The sequence below is a fragment of the Pocillopora verrucosa genome, chromosome 10, assembly GCF_036669915.1.
Source record: "Pocillopora verrucosa isolate sample1 chromosome 10, ASM3666991v2, whole genome shotgun sequence".
Lineage (NCBI taxonomy): Eukaryota > Metazoa > Cnidaria > Anthozoa > Scleractinia > Pocilloporidae > Pocillopora > Pocillopora verrucosa.
In genome coordinates this window covers 5,919,983-5,939,170 of record NC_089321.1, presented here as the reverse complement: position 1 = coordinate 5,939,170, position 19,188 = coordinate 5,919,983, and the positions used below count along the sequence as shown (strand labels likewise).

General features: G+C 37.2%; 2 protein-coding genes across 2 annotated transcripts in view; both read left to right on the top strand.

Annotated features, from left to right (window-relative positions):
* The window catches only part of LOC131786990 (arf-GAP with GTPase, ANK repeat and PH domain-containing protein 1), a 296,718-nt gene that overhangs the window by 257,709 nt on the left and 19,821 nt on the right, over window positions 1-19,188 (top strand). The window lies entirely within an intron of this gene.
* LOC131775660 (adenosine receptor A3-like) lies at window positions 1,370-17,023 on the top strand. The gene is made up of 2 exons (XM_059091771.2): window positions 1,370-1,443; window positions 15,994-17,023. Exon 2 carries the CDS (start codon window positions 16,016-16,018, stop codon window positions 16,910-16,912), a length of 897 nt encoding a protein of 298 aa, XP_058947754.2. The 5' UTR covers window positions 1,370-1,443; window positions 15,994-16,015; the 3' UTR covers window positions 16,913-17,023.

Genomic DNA, 19,188 nt, shown 5'->3' with positions numbered 1-19,188 from the left:
ATGGAGACTTAATAGAAACGAAAAAGAAAAAGCAAAAAAACAAAACAAAACAAAACAAAAAAAAATAGATAGATTAGAGAAAAAAAGAAACTCATGTATCCTAACACTTGCACTCTGCTCTTTAACCCTTTAACTCCCAAGATCTGATTGTTAATTCTCCCCTCTACCTGCTGCCCATTTCCTTGTAAATTTAGTTATGAGAATTTTGTTTAAGATCAAATGAACAACTTCTACCTGATAAGCTTGAATATTTTCATTACCTTTTTGCTAGATAATGTAAGGATATTATTTCATGTTGATCACTTCTGCGAATTAAATAGTTAAGTAATAAACTTCATCCCGGCTTCAACCGCCTTAAATTTTAAACTCTATTTCAATTGAAAAAGGTATAGTGACTTCTCGAAATTACTCTGAGTGTTATTGACGTCTAAGTCGATATATTCCCCTCACCCAACTCCGAGAAGATCGATCAGTTTTTATCAAAAGAGATTTGTAATCATAATGTCTCCATTAATGCATTGTGAGGGTCTGGGAAGGTCATCATTGAGCATTACTTAAGTTTGAAATAGCTCATCTGCCAGAGCATTCTGCAGTTTGACTATGATAAGGTGAAGGACATAGGTGTGGTAGTTCTTTTCTCACCTAACTCACTTGTAAATCCTATAATTTACTCTCTTCGGACGCCAGGATTCAGAGAAGGTTTATTACAACTAGTTTGAAGGGTCCCAGACCTTTCTCATATCGCCCCAGCAAACCTGCCTCTTCGTAACCTTAGGAGAGCGTAGATTGATGGTAGGAAAACAATTGATGAAGTTTGTTTTTTAAATAACTTTAACTTATTAGCCGAGCAACATGCATTTCCACTTTATTTTTTGGTCTCCAATAAAATCTTATCATGCACAGTGTTTACCATCGCTTTAAAGATTTCTGTTCATAAAACCTCTACGTAGTTATCTTGCGAATACTTCATCGGAAATATAATCCAAAGCTTATTTTCTAAATAAGTTTATTTTAATAAAAGAAAATTATTAGTTCAGTGTCAACATAAGAAATGAAAAACGTCAAAACGTCTTCCGTCATCCTAGGGTTAAATATCATATGTCAGACATTTTGAAAGCTAATTTCGACTCTTGATAGTGGTGTGTTTATTTTCTATCTCTATTCCTTAGCTTGTTGTTTTCTTATTCATTGTGTTTTCTCGGCCAGTTACAGCTTACCTGTCTTTCCTGTTCAGCTGCACTCAAAACGTCTTCCGTCATCCTAGGGTTAGATATCATATGTCAGACATTTTGAAAGCTAATTTCGACTCTTGATACTGGTGTGTTTATTTTCTATCTCTATTCCTTAGCTTGTTGTTTTCTTATTCATTCTGAAAAGCGCCTTTGGTCAAATTTGGCTCTAACTTACCTTTTAGAGGATACGAAGTACTTCGTTATCAGTGAGGTATGTTAATAAAATTTAATTCGTTCACAAACTTTAGTTTTCGGAAGAGGAGGTAAAGCGAGTTAAAATGGGTGGAGAGGAGTTATGGAAAATCTTCTGTAAGACTGTGGAAAATTTGAGAATTTTGGTTTTGTTTCCTTCTTTTAATGCCTATGAAACGGTTGAGGATTTTCAGACCTTGCGAAAAGCTTGTTTCTTCGTTACATGTTCTTGACGAGACGATGAAAAGATCTTCCTGTTTCATTACCGAGTACAACATTTATCATGTTGAAGAGAGGACTTGATCCCCTCTTGCCATCTTTATTATCGTATAATAGCATGTGGAAAAGTTTTTAAAATGTTAGATTGTTTCTTTTGATGCCTTTAAATGATGATGCTTAATTACCTCCCTTTCTTCTGCTTCAATGATATAATTTTCCCGTAAAAACCAAAAGCTTTCAAACCATCATTCAAGGATTTTGAAACTATTTATTTTCACTCGTTTGATTTGCTAATGTTGATTCTCTATTCAGCTGTTTTGTGGGTGGATTTGCCTCCAGACAGGACGTTAATCACAATAACAATCGCCGAGGTTATAGGCGGCTGCCTCCATCTGTAATTCTTGTTTAGCTGCACTAAACATGCCATTTTCCTTTCAGCTATTATCTGTCAATCACTCGGAAAAACTAAATTGGACTTCTAAAAGTGATAAGTTTAGTCTGCATTGCACTCTTCCTCAGCATGCTACTGTCTTTTCTATTTGAAAACCGCCCTTTCTGCATTCGACTCAAACTTAATTCGTTGAAAGGATAAAAACACTTTCGTTATCAGTGAGGTAAGTTCAAATTTTCTTAAGATTCGATTGCAAATTTTTCCTTCGATGAGATGAGAAAAACTGAATCAATATGGACGGAAATGTGTTATTGATGATCTTAATAATCGTAACGCGACGAAAAAGATATCTTTCTCTAGCTTGTTGCTTATGATATTGACAAAGGAAGAAATTTATCCGAAGCGAGAAAAGATTATGATTAAACTTCTGGAGGTAGAAAATAAAACATAAGAGATGCTTTTGCTTTTAAAAATGTTCGTTACATTTCACCGTACCTACGGTTAATTTGTCTTTGAAATTTTCAAGGCGGTAGCAACAATAACCATATTTCTTAATAGCGGTACCGAGAAGAGGAGTAGGTCTTTCTTCTAGGTCTTTCTGCTATATTTCCGGAAGATCTCTAAATTATTTGTTGCCATCTGTCTTTGGAGGCTATAAATTTCCTTCAAGCAATTGAGATCACTAGTGGCAAAGCTTTCCGCTTATTCAGTGAACATCGAAAAAGTTATATATTATTATATTCGTCTTTTTCAAAATGGAAAAAAGGGAACAGGCTGAATGATTAAGAGGCGATCTCTGTAAGAGCGGTCCAGGGCATTTCGCATCGGAAAAAAGTTTTACCTCAAACTTTGCCCAATAAACTATCTTTGGTAACAAGTAAATAAAACCACATTAGTTTCTGGAAATACCTCAAAATAAAATTTTTAGAGCTCTCAAAAGTCAAAGCTGCAAAAGGCCCTTTTTTGACCTCTTGCGACATCGAAAATTTCAAAAGTTGAATAGCCCGGTCCTCGTATCACACCGCATGCAACAAAAAATATTTTGTATTCTTAGAGTGTGTGATATTCAAGGTGTATAAAATGCACTTCAATTTTGATATTCGTTTATTCAGAGGCTCGTCGTAATTTATTTAAAAACACTCGTTGGACAGCTTTCTGAAATTGGTTAAAAGTACTCTTTCTTTCTCGATTGATATTGCTCAAGTCCAGACCAGACCATTAAAAAAATCCGCTTGATTTCTGCCATTAAGATGTTTGGCTGCAGAAAAATATAAAAACATCTTGCACTTATTGATTTTCTTCGCCGAGGTGACTTCGAACTTTTAGCGATATTGCAAGCGTGACAGCCGATTATGCAAATTAGTTCATTGAGCAAACTCCGACCGTTTTATGTGAGTAGCTCAATAAATCTTAGATTTTAACCATTTTAAGTAAAAAATATAGTAGGACAGAGCTTTAAACACACCGATTAATACTTTAAACATTTTAAAAGGCCAAAATTTGACAAATTTTATTATCTTGTGACGAAAGACGTCAACAACAATGTATCGAATATCATAATTTGATTAGCGCTCGCAAACTCTTTTTTAAAAATTTGGCTTCTGTTATTTCATATTTGAGTTCTGATGGCTTACGCTATTCAAACCTGCATGAACATTTCAAAATTAAACTACAGGATTCTATTTAGTGTAACTGGCGATAACAGCACACACTGAAATACACCGTGACCACTGTCACATAATTCAATTGTGTAATTATCCTCAATTGCTTCTCCCTTCTTAATAAAGCAGCGATAACATCGCCTTTTGGATCCGAATTCTGGTCAGCCGGAATAAGAGAAATTTTGTCTGCACACCTGTCTTTATGAAAGTTTCTATTCAGAACTCTAGGGAGTTCTTATGGAAAAGGACCCCGCGATTTTTGAGGAAATAAATTATTACGTTACTTGTGACCTCGTTTTTCCAACAATTAGCTATATCTATACTGTAAAGTGCGTAATTGTATTAGCTGTAATTAATATGTCTCTTTCGGTACTGGTTTGCTTGGGATTAATAACACTAAATTCCTGAAGCGGTATTCGCCAAAAGAAGTCCTGTTTTCAGTTGCGTTCCTCAGAAACTTCGTTCGGAGACTCACAAGGAGTTTCCGGTTTGTTTAACTTGCCTCAGAGTACTGACTCAATAAAGAGTCATCTCTGCTTAATCCTTTTGTCAAAAGAGAGTTTCACAGAAGGAGAGCTTATCTTTACAAGGGTTGGCCTGTTCGATGTAGAAGACTCAGTTATGGCAAAATGTGGGTCTGCGCAAAGCATAGGCACACTTATGGGAAGTTCTGGCGCCAAAGTTCAGCGTGCCAGTATCCGACTCACCCTGGTAGCGATTCCAAAGGGGTTAAGAGCCGGTATTCTGTCAATTTGCAAATTTCAAAGGCCATTTCTAAGATATATGGCGTTCTATAGAGGTTTAGACGATTCTGCAGCTAATGGAGCGGATGGTTTCAAGGATTTTTCTCCAAATTATAGACGAATTGGAAAGCGTGGGAGCAGAAAAGGACTAGTGTAAAGAAGTTCGGAAGAGGCTTCAGGAGAGCAAGTTGTATTTGAAGACTAAATACCGTAATCACTGCGAAGAGGACGATAGCAAATGTGCCGATCACTGTAGGGTCTTTGCACTGAGCCATGCTGGTGTCACTGACGTTCAGAAAGTATGCACTCACAGTCACAACGTGAAGTGTTAGGATTGTGAGATGCTGAAGAGTGTTCTTGAAGAAGTAAAAGGCGCTATTTCTGAGTACACAATGCAATTGGGTAGGTTTCAAGCGGAAGACTATCTGTATGGAGCAAAAAGTGCTGCCGCTAAGATCTTTGAATGGAGAGGGCATGAGAGCAGAAACCAGGATCAGTACGAGCGGCAAATTGTCGATACTTTGGAGGGAGACGAAGCATCTATAATAGTTGAGTGGACAATGAAGTTCATAGCGATGAAGTTCCGGGAAAAGCAAGCAGAATGGTTTCCCAAGAGGGAAATCAATTGGCATGTGAGTAGCGTTGTTGTAAGACAGGAGGAAAGCCTGGAAGTAACCTAATACGTACACCTTCTTAATAGCTGTAAAAGAGACTGGTTTTCAGTGCTGTCAGTCCTAGAAAATCTCTTTGTCATCATAAAGTTAAGAAATTCAGGAATGAAAAAGGCCTTTATAAGGTTGCAGGTTGCTATCACAACAGAAGGCTAGTATCATCTCTACGAGGGCTCGGACATCAAGATTGCCGCTTTCAGCAACTTACACAAGAGGGCCTGCGCGTTTGGAGAGCGTTTAATGTTGGGCTTGGAAAGTTTATTCGGTAAAATTAAAATTGCAATTTTTCCACAGAAAAAATGACGGATCTGGTGGAGGAGATTCCATTTTTCCCCACTACTGCTCGACGAACTGCATCAGAAAGGAGAAAGCAATGATGGCAACGACGGTAGTTCCTATCAATGCCCTGAACCTGGTTGCGATGAAGATTTTAAGACCCAGGCCGACCTTGACTTCCATATGAACTAGCTAGTTCATCATGTAAGTCCTGTGCCTGTGAGCATGACTTAAAGTCTTTCTGACAAAGTGAAGAGGTAGTGGGTTCATCACTTTCAGTCGTTGTCATTAGAGGGTGAAAGTTCGACTGAACTGGTTGCAGTGGCCACAGAACCCTTGACAAGTACATCAAAGCTTCCCATGGGATGGGCTCTTCATGAGAGAGGTGAAAGTGAACGGCTTTCGCAAAACGTCAGGCAGTACTTGAAACAGAAGTTTAATATCGGATGAGACACTGGCAGAAACCAAAACCCAGAGAAAGTAGCAAAGGATATGCGAAATGCTTGCACAATAGACGGAGAGAGAATGTTCGATAGAACAGAGTGGTTATCCAACATACAGATTCAGGGTTTCTTCTCGAGATTGTGCCTTAAACAGCGATCTAAAATACAACAAGAATCGGATGATGCCACCGACGCAGACGACCACTTGATAGAAGCATCCGCGTCTGATGTAGACGAAGGGTGTTTGAGAGAGGCGAGGAACACAGTAATGGATGAGATAGATTGAAACATCCAATCATGTTTGATATCTATGATGTGTGCTCGTTGGCAAGAGAAGCAAGGTTGTCTAGTCTCAAAGTCAAGATGCTAAGAGACATATGCGAACATTTTGAGCTCGCTTTCAAAACGCAAGATACACATGCAGCACCTCTTGCAAAAATGGAGGAAATGATTTCGGAGTGCAGTTGTTATGCAATCTAGTTATGACGTCCACCCGTTATGCGAATGCGAATCTTTTTTTACAAGATCTCTTCAAACTTATGAACAGAGACTGTTATGCAGACAGATGTGACCACCAAATATAATGTTTTCCCTTTCAGCTAGAAATCCGAGAAATCGCTGCTTTATTTAGACGTGAGAAGTATTCAGGACAATTACACGATGGAATTACGTGACAGAGTCACTGGTCACGGTGTATTTCAGTGTGTGCTGTTATCGCCGGTTACACTAAATAGAATCCTGTAGTTTAATTTTGAAATGTTCATGCAGGTTTGAATAGCGTAAGCCATCAGAACTCAAATATGAAATAACAGAAGCCAAATTTTTAAAAAAGAGTTTGCGAGCGCTAATCAAATTATGATATTCGATACATTGTTGTTGACGTCTTTCGTCACAAGATAATAAAATTTGTCAAATTTTGGCCTTTTAAAATGTTTAAAGTATTAATCGGTGTGGTTTTAAAGCTCTGCCCTACTATATTTTCTACTTAAAATGGTTAAAATCTAAGATTTATTGAGCTACTCACATAAAACGGTCGGAACTAATTTGCATAATCGGCTGTCACGCTTGCAATATCGCTAAAAGTTCGAAGTCACCTCAGCGAAGAAAATCAATAAGTGCAAGATGTTTTTATATTTTTCTGCAGCCAAACATCTTAATGGTCTGGTCTGGACTTGAGCAATATCAATCGAGAAAGAAAGAGTACTTTTAACCAATTTCAGAAAGCTGTCCAACGAGTGTTTTTAAATAAATTACGACGAGCCTCTGAATAAACGAATATCAAAATTGAAGTGCATTTTATACACCTTGAATATCACACACTTTAAGAATACAAAATATTTTTTGTTGCATGCGGTGTGATACGAGGACCGGGCTATTCAACTTTTGAAATTTTCGATGTCGCAAGATGTCAAAAAAGGGCCTTTTGCAGCTTTGACTTTTGAGAGCTCTAAAAATTTTATTTCGAGGTATTTCCAGAAACTAATGTGGTTTTATTAACTTGTTACCAAAGATAGTTTATTGGGCAAAGTTTGAGGTAAAACTTTTTTCCGATGCGAAATGCCCTGGACCGCTCTTACAGAGATCGCCTCTTAAATTTCCGGATATGAATCTCGCATAAAGAAACATGAGGATCAGTTTAAGTCAATGGACGAAACTAAGTTTTTCAAAACACGTTAAAGAAGCGTAAAAAGCAATATTTGAGAATATTGAAGTCATATTTAATGTTATCTTTAATTGAACTCTTTTCTGTTATTTTACATTTACATCCTCATTGTTATCAGAGTACGATGTAGTCGTCATCCTCAAATCCATTCTAGGTCCAGAAGAGAAAGCAAACTGACGGGTACTGCGCTTATCGTCTCACTTGCATCGTTACTTTGTCTTCTACCAGGGACAATCATGTTTGTAACATGTATTCACCTTTCCTCCGCTTGTTTTAAGATGCATCATTTTCATATTAATATGGCTGTGGTAGTTCTATTTCTAGCCAACTCACTTGTAAATCCTATAATTTACGCTGTTCGGATGCCAGGATTCAGAGAGGGTTTATCACAGCTAGTTTGCAGGGTCCCAGACCTTTCTCGTATCGCCCCAGCAAACCTGCCTCTTCGCAACCTTAGGAGAGCGTAGATTGATGGTAGGAAAACTACATATAAAATTTTTCTTTCAAATAGCTTTAACTTCTTAACCGAGCAACATGCATTTCCATTTCTTTTTTGGTGATATGAGAGTAGACTAAGGATAGAAACGGTACAAACATCTAAATGATAAAAAATGAAACGCGATGCGTTGAGTGGAACGAAAAAAAAATCATTGAGGATTCTTCAACTAACCAGTATAAAAAAATCGGAATCATTATGAGGAGAGAATACTTTCTTTTCCCTTTGGAGTTACTCTTAAATTAAGTAAAAATGCACCTATAAATCTAAAGAAATTAATGTCACCGTGTTTTTCTATTTCCAAAAGTTTTGTCGCCTGGGTCACTTTTCCTCTTTAAAATTAAATATTCTCTGGTACTAACCGACAGCTTTTAAAAATTCAAATTTAGGATCTAGGAAATAGCTCATCTCCGATAGTATTTTGCAGTTTAAGGACGATAAAGTAGAGGGCTTGGTCCAAATTAACTCAATACAGCAAGTGTACGCTTCCATCCAAAATTTCGGTTCAGCTGCACTCAACTGAACATGCTCTAATTACGATTCCGCCTGTGGGACAGTGAAACGCAAGACTGTCAATAAATTTCTTTCTCATGAAAGTATTTTTAATTTAAAATATGAGATTACAACTGTATTAGTTTTAAAACAATAGGACTGTCTAATTTATGATTACACTTTTGAAGTCTTGTCCAGTATGTTTGCTTTACTTATGACCTACCTTGTAAGAAAATAAAGTCTTTAATTAAGAAATTATTTCCAACTTTCAACAACGCAATTTTTATGTAACTCCATATTATAAGATGCACGGTCTTTATCACCGCTTTAAAGATTTCTTTTCGTAAAACTTCTACCCATTTATCTTGCGAATACTTAATTGGAATTAACATCCACAGCTGTAATTAATAACCTGAGTTAAGATAGGCGATTTCTTGAACTGAATATAATAACATAATAATATAATAATAATATAATAATAAGAAATGTAAAATCGACCAGAGAAGTTTTTTAAAGGAAAAGAGAGAATATTGTGGACCATTCATAATTACTAACACTAAAAAATGCCTCGTATTTCGTAATTTGAAGTTTTCTTCACCGACTTTTATTTGTAACGGAAGAGAGCACACTGCTTTTCCGCATTGCTAAAAGCTTCTAAGCAACTAATTCCTACACAACTTACATTTTACAGATGACAAAGAGTCTATGAAAGAGCAAACGTTGGATAGATTTCCCTTGATGTAATATCTTTGAAATGCGAAGCGAGCGAAAGTGTTTAGTTTTCGACCTCTTATGACCCGATTCATCGATTCTGGAGGGTGAAAGTGAAAAGTTCGTTTTTCTCGAAAATAAAACATGTTTGAGGAAAAAAAAAATGCAAAACCTTTCTTGTCTTACTAGGGTCTACTTGTGAGAAAAAATTGAGACAATTTGAATTTTTGACCCTTGCCATAAATATTTCATTTTTATTTGATTTTTGCACGGATGTCTTCTTAAATGTGATCGTGTAATTTTATTTTGTAAAGTTTTGTCGCCTTGATCATTTTTTCCCTCTAATGTCATATATTCTCAGTTACTGACCGACAGCTTATAAAGAATTCAACTTCGTGATCTAGGAAATAGCTCATCTCCGAGAGAAAATTGCATCTTGAAATTAGTTCAAATTAAGGCAATACAGGTGTATGTTTCTATCCAAAATTTCGGTTCAGCCACTCTCAAATTAACACGCTCTAATCACTTCCCTTACTTCTGCTTCAACGATATAATTTCTCCTGAAAAAACCAAAGGCTTTCAAATCTCTATTCAAGGATTTTAAAAACTATTTATTTCCACTCGTTTGATGTGCTTATGTTGATTCTTTACATTCATTTGTTTTGTGGGTGAATTTACGACGATGCAGGACTTTAATCACACTAACAATCGCGGAGTGTAGGCGGATGCTTTTATCTGTAATTCTTGTTTAGCTGCATTAAAAATTTCGTTCTCCTCTCATCTATTGTCTGTCAATCATTCGGAAAAACTAAATTGGAGTTCTGATAATGATAAGTTTAGTCTGCATTACATTCTTCCTCAACATGCCACTTCTTTTCTATTTGAAAACCGCCCTTTCCGTATGTGACTTAAAATACTGGTTTGTCTGTTGTTTCGAATGTTAATTGGCAGCAAGATTTGTTGTGGTAAGTGATGAAGATGTGAATAAGCATTTCTCGAACAACAAAGAACGAGAAAACCAAGATTTTCAAGGAATTTGTCGAAAGTTGCGACTAAACACAGGTCAATTTTTCATCTGTCCGTGCTGAACAGCCTTCAAAGGTTTGTAATGATCAGTGATGAGTGATCTTACAAACTTTAAATTACTCCAAAACGATTCAGAGACTGTTAATATCTTGTCACAACCTCCACTAATTTCATTCAAACGTGACAAAAACATTGGCAGCTTTTCGGTCAGAAGTTCATTTCAAACCAATGACCAACCTGGAACTTTCAAATGCGCTCGCCCACGATGCAAAACTTGTCCTTTCATTCATAACGTAGGTAAAATTTCGGGACCCAAGAGATCCATTTTGATCTCTCATGTGCACCTCAGCCAATGTCATCTACTGCATAACTTGCACTCATGACAAAAAGTTATACTTCGCGACGTAGAAAGAAATGACAAGGACGCATCCAAACCAGTCGCAATACACTTCAGTCTCCCTAATCATTCTAAACAGCACATGGCAGTTTGCGGTCTTTCCCTACATCTAGGCATTTCGGAAAGCCACAAAACTCTAGAACAAAAATTTATCTTCCAAATCGGCATTCTTAATCCTCATGGTATCAACAAGCGCTAGCGCTTTTCATTCAATTAATTTATTCTTGTTTTCTCGTCACCATATTCTCACCAATAGCGTGGCTCCATTTTCTGCATATGAACCCACTCAAAACCCACAATTCCTTCAATCGCTCTGAAAAAGGACTAGCGCTCGAAACGTCAGCCCTTAAACTCTTTACGGTGGCCAATTTACGTTTTCAACTCAGTTAATAACACTTAATTACCCTGTTATACTCTCCCACCGACGCAGCACCACAGTTTCTTTAGAAAGTTACCCCCTATGTTCATTTGATTAATACCTCACTCGTTTGCTGCGCTCACTCGTTTGATACTGTTCTTGCCACTCGAACATACAATTCATTTCTTCTCTTCACCGTGTACTATCCTCTATATATCGACCAGTGATAGAACTCATAGCAGGCGTGTCTGTTTATGAACACGTAAACCCTCGCTAGGGGCATTTTTTTGTTTGCAGAAGAGTCCAAAACGCAGACCTTTTATTTTAATTATAATTCTTTATGGAGAAGGGTGGAACGTCGTGAAATGAAAACGGAACGGCTCAACATAAAAGAAACATTGCCAATTGTCAGATTGAAAACGCATTCAGCTTGTAATTACAAGTACGTCATTCTATCGAAGGATCTGAAGACTGGTTTACACGTGCGATGCAAATGCAAACGCAAACGCAAATGGAAATGCAAGCGAGTCGACACGTCCAAAGCAAACACGAGGAAAGAGAGATACGCAAGCGCAGTGGAAGCATTTTTACAAGATGGCTGACAATGATTGAGCTTTTACCGATTCACACGTGTGAGTAGGGAACGCAAATGCGAGCTCAAGAAAATGAAAATTTGTTTATTACTTGCGTTGACGCTTGCGTTTGCATCTACATTTGCGTTGGGTTGGTTCCCACGAGCAATTATTCCTTTCATTTGCGGTTATTTTTAAAGCAGGTTTTATTCCACAGCTATTCGAGTTATCCTGCATGAGCAAACGACCTCTTACCAAATTGTGTTTCTTACTGACAACTAATTACCGCAGCAAAACGATGATTTTAAAGTTTGCATTTAACAACTGTTTTTCCTCTTTTGATGTCAAAAAATTTCCTCGACCACTTTATCGTTGCGTTTTATTGCGTTTGGCAGAAAACAAGAGGGAAAAATCATTAAAGGAGGCAAAAAATTTAGCCATTGCAACCACATACAAATTGGGAGCCTTAAGTTTCAAAAAGGCTGATTGGTTCAAATGAGGAATTTCTTGCAAAGCCATCAATGTACGAGTCTTATAGTTCAGTGTATTGGATCAGCTACTTCAGTGCAAAGAATATCAATGTTTTTAAAAAGAGCAAATTATCCTGCCGAATTCGAAATTAAAATCTCGCCGTTCATTTCACAAGAAAGGCTTCAAGAAACGTTCCTTCCATAGGCTTCTTTTATGGGCAACTGGGTTTATGATGTCTTCGTTTCGGATTGAAATGCAAACAGCAGCAAGACTCCTGCAGTTTTAAAGAATTGAAGTGCGTGATCAACAAAACTGTTTAAATGAGCGTCTATGTTTATAGTCTAAACACGGTTTTGACGTTCCAAACACGCTTGTATTTTTAAGAAATATACTTTACAAAAGCAATGGAGAACTCTTTGCCGCGTTTCCAATGAACAAATAGAGAAGCCTTGAAGCGGTCAGAGCATGAAAGAAGTGTAGGGAGAAACACGAGACGTAGTCAAGTATTCCCAACTTCTTGAGTGCTCTAGCCGCTTCCTAAGTGCTTTATAACAGAACAGAGCACAGTCAAGGCTTCACTATTTGTTTTATAATAAAGAATCCGTTAAATTCCCCAAGAATTACTTTCAATTTTCAAAACAAACTTTATTTCCAAAGCGAGCAACAGTATCGTCAGCATGTTCTATACTCTCATAGAGCACGCTACAGTAAGCCAATCAGAATTCCTGTTAGAATGGTTCAAATAATCTGATTGGCTGTACAAGACTAAAGCTGTCAAAAATTTCAAACCATCAAAGTTCAAAAACCATTAAAGTTCATATTCTGCAATATTTTACAAACTAAAATAATTCGGCATGTCGAATTTAACACTTTTCCCCGAAGTTTTTTAGTTTCTAATACAGAATCTGAAAGTGGAATGTTCAGTGAAATTTGGCCCAATCGTGGCTCACAAAAATACGCAAGTATTTCACATGAAAAGACGAAAACAAACTGTTCAGGGCGAGCGTTTTATGAATGAACGACAGCTGAATTCACCAGGACATGAAGATCGCTCGGAATGACAGCGCCGTAAAACTCGGCTGCAGTGACTGATGTGGCCTTCCACTCAACGCATTGGAAAGGTTATCAGAGCAAGCTCTTATTTTTCCACTCGAAGGGTAGTCGATTTAGTTCTTGAGGCTTGCTCCACTGCGGCGACCGAAGATCGCCATTATGAGCTAGCCACGATAGACCTTAGCATGATCGCAGTCGCTCTAACACCGTCATGAATTTTTAACAGTTATGCCAGGTTATATTTTTCATCATTCCTGTTTTTTTCTGTTTTGTTTTCAAAAACAGACTTTTGCTGTGTTTGATTTTTATTACCGTACGTACACTTGCAATCTAACTGAGCGTGAAAACCTTTAAAACTCGGACTGTCCATTTTGTTTTATCTTTGAGGATTTTTGTCTCTGCTCACGTTACAGTAACGTAAATTACTGCGCTTGGCGTTTTTGCAAACCTTTGCTCGCTTGCTCCGAAATTTCACTTTCAATTAACGAGAGAAAAGCTAGAAAGAAGTCCCGGAAAACGTCGGACATAGTACAATTTGGCAGATGGCGTGACAGCTTTAGCTCAGTTCTATGCTCTATACTCTCATTGAGTACGCTCTTTTAACCAATGACAGCAGATGTTATATCCGAACTTTATTATAAAGTTCATAGAAACCGGCCAGGTTGAATGATCGTGCACTGAGATAGTACTCCAAAGTTCTGCATTTCCGGTTTAAATAACTGCTTTTATCGTTCTCCCCCACCCCCCACCCCACACCCCTCACCCCATTCGAGAGAAAGTAAGGCAATATAATCATAATTCCTCACTTAAATTGCCTCATTATGTATATATTTCCATACGTTTTGAATACAGTCTTCAAAGTTTGGATTCGTTTTTGTAAATGAACGCAAAAACTCCAGAACAAGATCGTTTCAAACAAAACAAAGACTATAGGAGCCAAAACACCTTAAAACACTACGCTTTAAGTATCGTGTGCTGCCTTTGGATATTATAAGATCTGGGATCTGCAATATGGTTACGCGATACACTCCAGTCTCTGAATGGAGTTTTGGCTGAGCGTAGACGAGAAGACCCATATGGGAGTTGACTAACGATAGAAACGATAGAAACATCTAAACGACCAGAATGAAAAGCAATGCATTTTGTCGCTTTTAGAAAACTAAACAGCGATACAGGTGCAACGATTAGTGAGCTTCCTTTCAGTTTTCTTTTTCTCTGAGTGGAAAAAAAAAGTAATCGAGGATGATGACTGAAATACCCTAACCAGCAACTGCACAGATAACTAAGAGAGAAATTAGATAGAATGGGGAAACATGATAGGGTCTCAAAAATAAACAAATAACTGCAGCTGCTTACCATCAGAGGTATTAGAACCACCACTTTGAATGTAGCCGATAACCAAATTATAAATATTTGTTGTTTTTATTGCTACGGGGAAAGGCAGAACGTCGAGTTTTCAAATGGCAAGTATCAAAAAAACCGGAATCATCATGAGGAGAGAAGACTACCTTTTCCCACCAGAGTTAGAGTTAAATTAAATACAAACACAGCGGCAGATCTAAAGAAATAAATGTCATCGTGTTATTTTATTTTCAAAAGTTTTCTCGGCTGGATCATTTTTTCCCGTTTAATATTATATATTCTTAAGTACAAACCAACAGCTTTTAAAAATTCAACTCTTTGATCTGGGAAATAGCTCATCTCTGATAGCATTTTGCAGTTTGAATATGATAAAGTAAAGGACTTAGTCCAAATTAACGCAATACAGGTGTATGCTTCTATCCATAATTTCGGTTAAGTTGCACTAAAATTACCATGCTCTAATTACTTCCTTTGTGAGATAGTGAACGTGAGGCTGTCAATAAATGTCTTATTCATGAGAATATTCTTAACTTATAATATGACATAACAACTGTATTAGTTTCAAAACTTAGATCGTCGAATTTAAGTTGATACTCTTGAAGTTAATTAAGAAATTATTACCAAATGAAAAATCGACTAAAGAAGGTTTTGTAAAGGAAAAATAAATTTTGTGGACCATAATAAACAACATTAAAAAAAGATGCCTTGTATTTAAATTTTAAAATGTTTGCTAAGCAAGTTAAATTGCCTTCTTCTGTGATATAACTTCTCCTGTAAACACCAAAAGCTTTCAAAACTCCTTTCAAGGTTTCTAGAAACTATTCATCTTCATTTATTTGATATTCATGCCCAGGTATTGATTCTCCAGACGAAGGTGTTTCGCCGGCGTTATTGTTCCACGTAGATACGGAACTTTCTTTGAATTAACGACGTACAGGTGTAGAACAGCTTGCCTGTTGTTCCTGTTCGACTGCACTCAGAACGTCATCCGACACCTAGATATCATAAATCAGACATTTGCAAAACTAATTTCGAGTCTTCATAGTGGTGTGTTAATTCGCTATCACTATTCCTTGGCTTGTTGTTTTCTTATTCATTCGGAAAACCACCTTTGGTCAAATTCGACTTAACGAGGTATGTTCGTAGGATTTCATTCGTTTATAAAAACCAGTTTTGGTGAGATGAGGTAAAGCGAGTTGAAATGGGTGGAGAAAAGTTTGCACTCTTCCTATCACTTTTCTATTTGAAAACTGCCCTTTCCGCATTTGACTCAAACTTAATTCGTTAAAAGGATAGAAACACTTTCGTAATCGGTGAGGTAAGTTCAAAATATTCTTAAGATTCGCTTGAAAATTCTGCCTTCGATGGGATGAGGAAGACTGAATTAATAAGGATTATAACATAGCTAGTAAATTTGTCTAATCAAATTCAATGGCGCGAGCGTGCTTCATATTCCTATCAATCCCTCAAATCCTCCCTCGCCGCCGACATATTTCTTTATTGAGAATATTGATTTTATATTTCATTTTATCTCTAAGTGAAATGTTTTCTGTTATTTTCATAGCAGCTAACAGAGCTCAGAGAAAATGCAGCCTTTCTACTCAGCTTCGCAGTGTATTCCATGGCTTGTGGTCCTCATTATCGAATGTCTGGCCATTGTCATCTTTAATATCATCACCATTGTTGTATTTGTGAAGAAGAAGCGTCAGCTACAGCGGCGGAGTACATATTTGATCGTCCATCTGGCGATAGTCGATCTCTTAGTGGGCGTAGTGTCTGGGCCGCTACAGATTGAACTCGTAATTGGGAGACTCTGTTCTCTATGGAAATACAGACGAAAGACTATTTGGTCTCATTATTTATCTTTTGCATTTTTACATTTATTCTCGTTCATTTCCCTTACAAATCTTATCGCTATTTCCTTAGAACGGCTTCACGCAATATTTTGTCCATTCAGGCATCGCTTTGTGAGGAAATGGGTTTATAGAGTCATAATTATTTTCATTTGGTTAATAGCTATTGTTAGAGAAACCGCTCAAATTTTCTTATGGGAAATTGCTGATTTAATGGTAATTGATATTTACTTGTATATCCTATTTTATGCAGTTTCTCTAATTGTTATCTGTGTATCTTACATTCTCATTGTTATCAAAGTACGATGTAGTAGTCATCCTCAATTCCATTCTAGGTCCGAAAGAGAAAGAAAACTGACGGGTACTGCGCTTATCGTCTCAGTTGTATCTTTACTTTGTCTTTTACCAACGATGATATTTGTAGCGTGTCTTCACTCTTCTTTCTCTTGTTTAATGAATTTTCATATTAATTTGGCTGGAATAATTATATTCTTAGCTAACTCACTTGTAAATCCTATAATTTACTCTCTTCGGATGCCAGGATTCAGAGAAGGTTTATTACAGCTAGTTTACAGGGCCCCTAACCTTTCTCGTATCGCCCCAACAAACCTGCCTCTTCGTAACCTTTAGAGAGCGTAGAAAAATGGTAGCAAAACTATTGATGAAGTTTGTCCTTTAAATAACTTTAACTTCTTAACCGAGTAACATGCATTTCTATTTCATTTTTTGGTTTCCATTAAATTCTTAACATGAGTCCGAAAAAATACACTGGTGATATACGAACAGATAATCGATACAGTATAGTTTTGCCTGTGAATAAAAAAAGTTTACTCAACTTACTCTACGTTGTGATCATTTTCATGACAGCTTGACTTTAACAAAATAAACGCGAGTTTTAACAAACCCTAAATGAATAACTTAGAGGGATATTCTTACCCCTGCCCCAACCCCCCATATGTTGATGAAACTGCGTGAAGATGGAAAAAGTCTTCTATTGCTTTATGGAAAAGCGTTATGCGCAAAGCAAAGCAAAAATGTGCGCAAATTAAACCTCTTGAACGACCACAGCTGGTATATGGACGGGAGCGTTTTACCAGGAACTTAAACTGTCACGCACACACTCGTAGTATCAATACGACTACCACGTCCAGGAGCCGAGTGGCGTATTTCTTGTATGTAACACGTGGTATGGTGATATGGAGCAACGAAAAAACTAAGATTTTCAAGGAATTTGTCGAAAGTTGCTACTAAACGAAGGTCAACTTTTCATGTGTCCTTGCTGAACAGCCTTCAAAGGTTCGTAATAAAAAGAGGCTGAAAATAAAAGTATCGGATGATTTTAGTCAGAGTTAGTAATCGAAGTTTCATTAAGCTTATAAGACTAGTGAACATACATCTTGGTTTAACTGACGGTGTTATTGTTGAGCCTTTTTATAATTTAAGCATCAGAAATTTTGTTTCTTTTAATACTCAGGTTTACAATCTCAACCACGTAACAAATAGAGAAGCCTTGACTGTGCTCTGTTCTGTTGTAAAGCATGCAGGAAACGGCTAGAGCACTCAAGAAGTGTTGGGAGAAACACGTGGCATAGTCGCAAACTCTCGGTAAGGTATTTTTTCGTTAGCAAAAGAGTCCAAAATGCAGACCTTGTATTCTACTTATCATTTTTTTTTGGAGAATGGTAGAATGTCGTAAAATGAAAACGGAACGGCTCAACAAAGAAGAAATATTGCCAACTGTCAGATTGAAAACGTATTCAGCTCTGTAATTATAATCATGTCATTCCATGGTTCATACATGCGATGCAAATGCAAACGCAAACGCAAATGGAAATGCAATCGAGTTCACACGTCCAACGCAAACGCAAAGAAAGAGAGATACGGAAGCGCAGTCGAAGTATTTTTTCAAGATGGCCGACAACGATTGAGCTTTTGCCGATTCACACGTGTAGGAAGCAAACGCAAGTGCAAGCTCAAGAAAATGAAGAGTTGTTCATTACCAGCGTTCAAGCTTGCGTTTGCATTTGCATTAGCGTTGGGGTGGTTCACACATGCAATTCTTTGCATTTGCATTTGCGTTTGCGTTTGCTGAGGTTCTCCTTGTGTTATTGATTGACCGAGGGAGGTGTGGGTACTAATCTTATTACACTCTTAGGAATTATATTCGACTTTTCAAAGCCGGCCTACCACAAACATTACACGTACTTCAAATCGTGTAATAGCTTAAGTCGATGTGCCACTTTGGAACTTAAGAACATCTCGGATAAATGGTTGAAAAGTAGGACGCTTGAATTTGAATACGTTCAGGGAGCGAGTATTTAATTTGCTAAAAAAGAGCTTGTGCCATCAGATTTTGCGTTCTTTTAAATCATAACAAGGAACGAATAGCTGAAACTAGGAAAAGGGCCAAGCTTCTTTTTCGCAACAACAGCAACAAAAAGGTTCAGCTTACATAAAACAATACCCTGTTACTTTATTCAAACCGATGAAACTGAACTCTGTTTGTTATCATCACTGACAATCCTGGTACTAAGTGCTTGTGACAAAAATTGCAATACTGATCTAAGCTGACTAGCCCAATCCGAATCAAGTAACACCTGACCGCAAAAGCCGCCATAATAATGATGAATCGACTAAATAACTTAGGGATGTAGCATCCGTAGCAGTTTCATTTGCGCGACGAAGCGAAACATTTAATATAACGTTTAGTTTGTTTGCTTATAATGTGAAATAAATCCCTCACCGTACGCTGAATCACAAGCAGCGTAAAACGAAGCAAAATATCTCATTCAAAACATAAAAACTGGGTTTGGAGGGCCCAAAAGTGAAAAGAATGACTTTTGGTAGGGTGCCGAACCACCTTTGTTGCTTCCCTTAGTTATTAGATTTCTGATCCAGGTTTTCGC

Excerpts from the sequence above, each read along its gene's own strand:
- LOC131775660 (XM_059091771.2), top strand. The coding sequence starts at position 16,016 with ATGCAGCCTTTCTACTCAGCTTCGCAGTGTATTCCATGGCTTGTGGTC.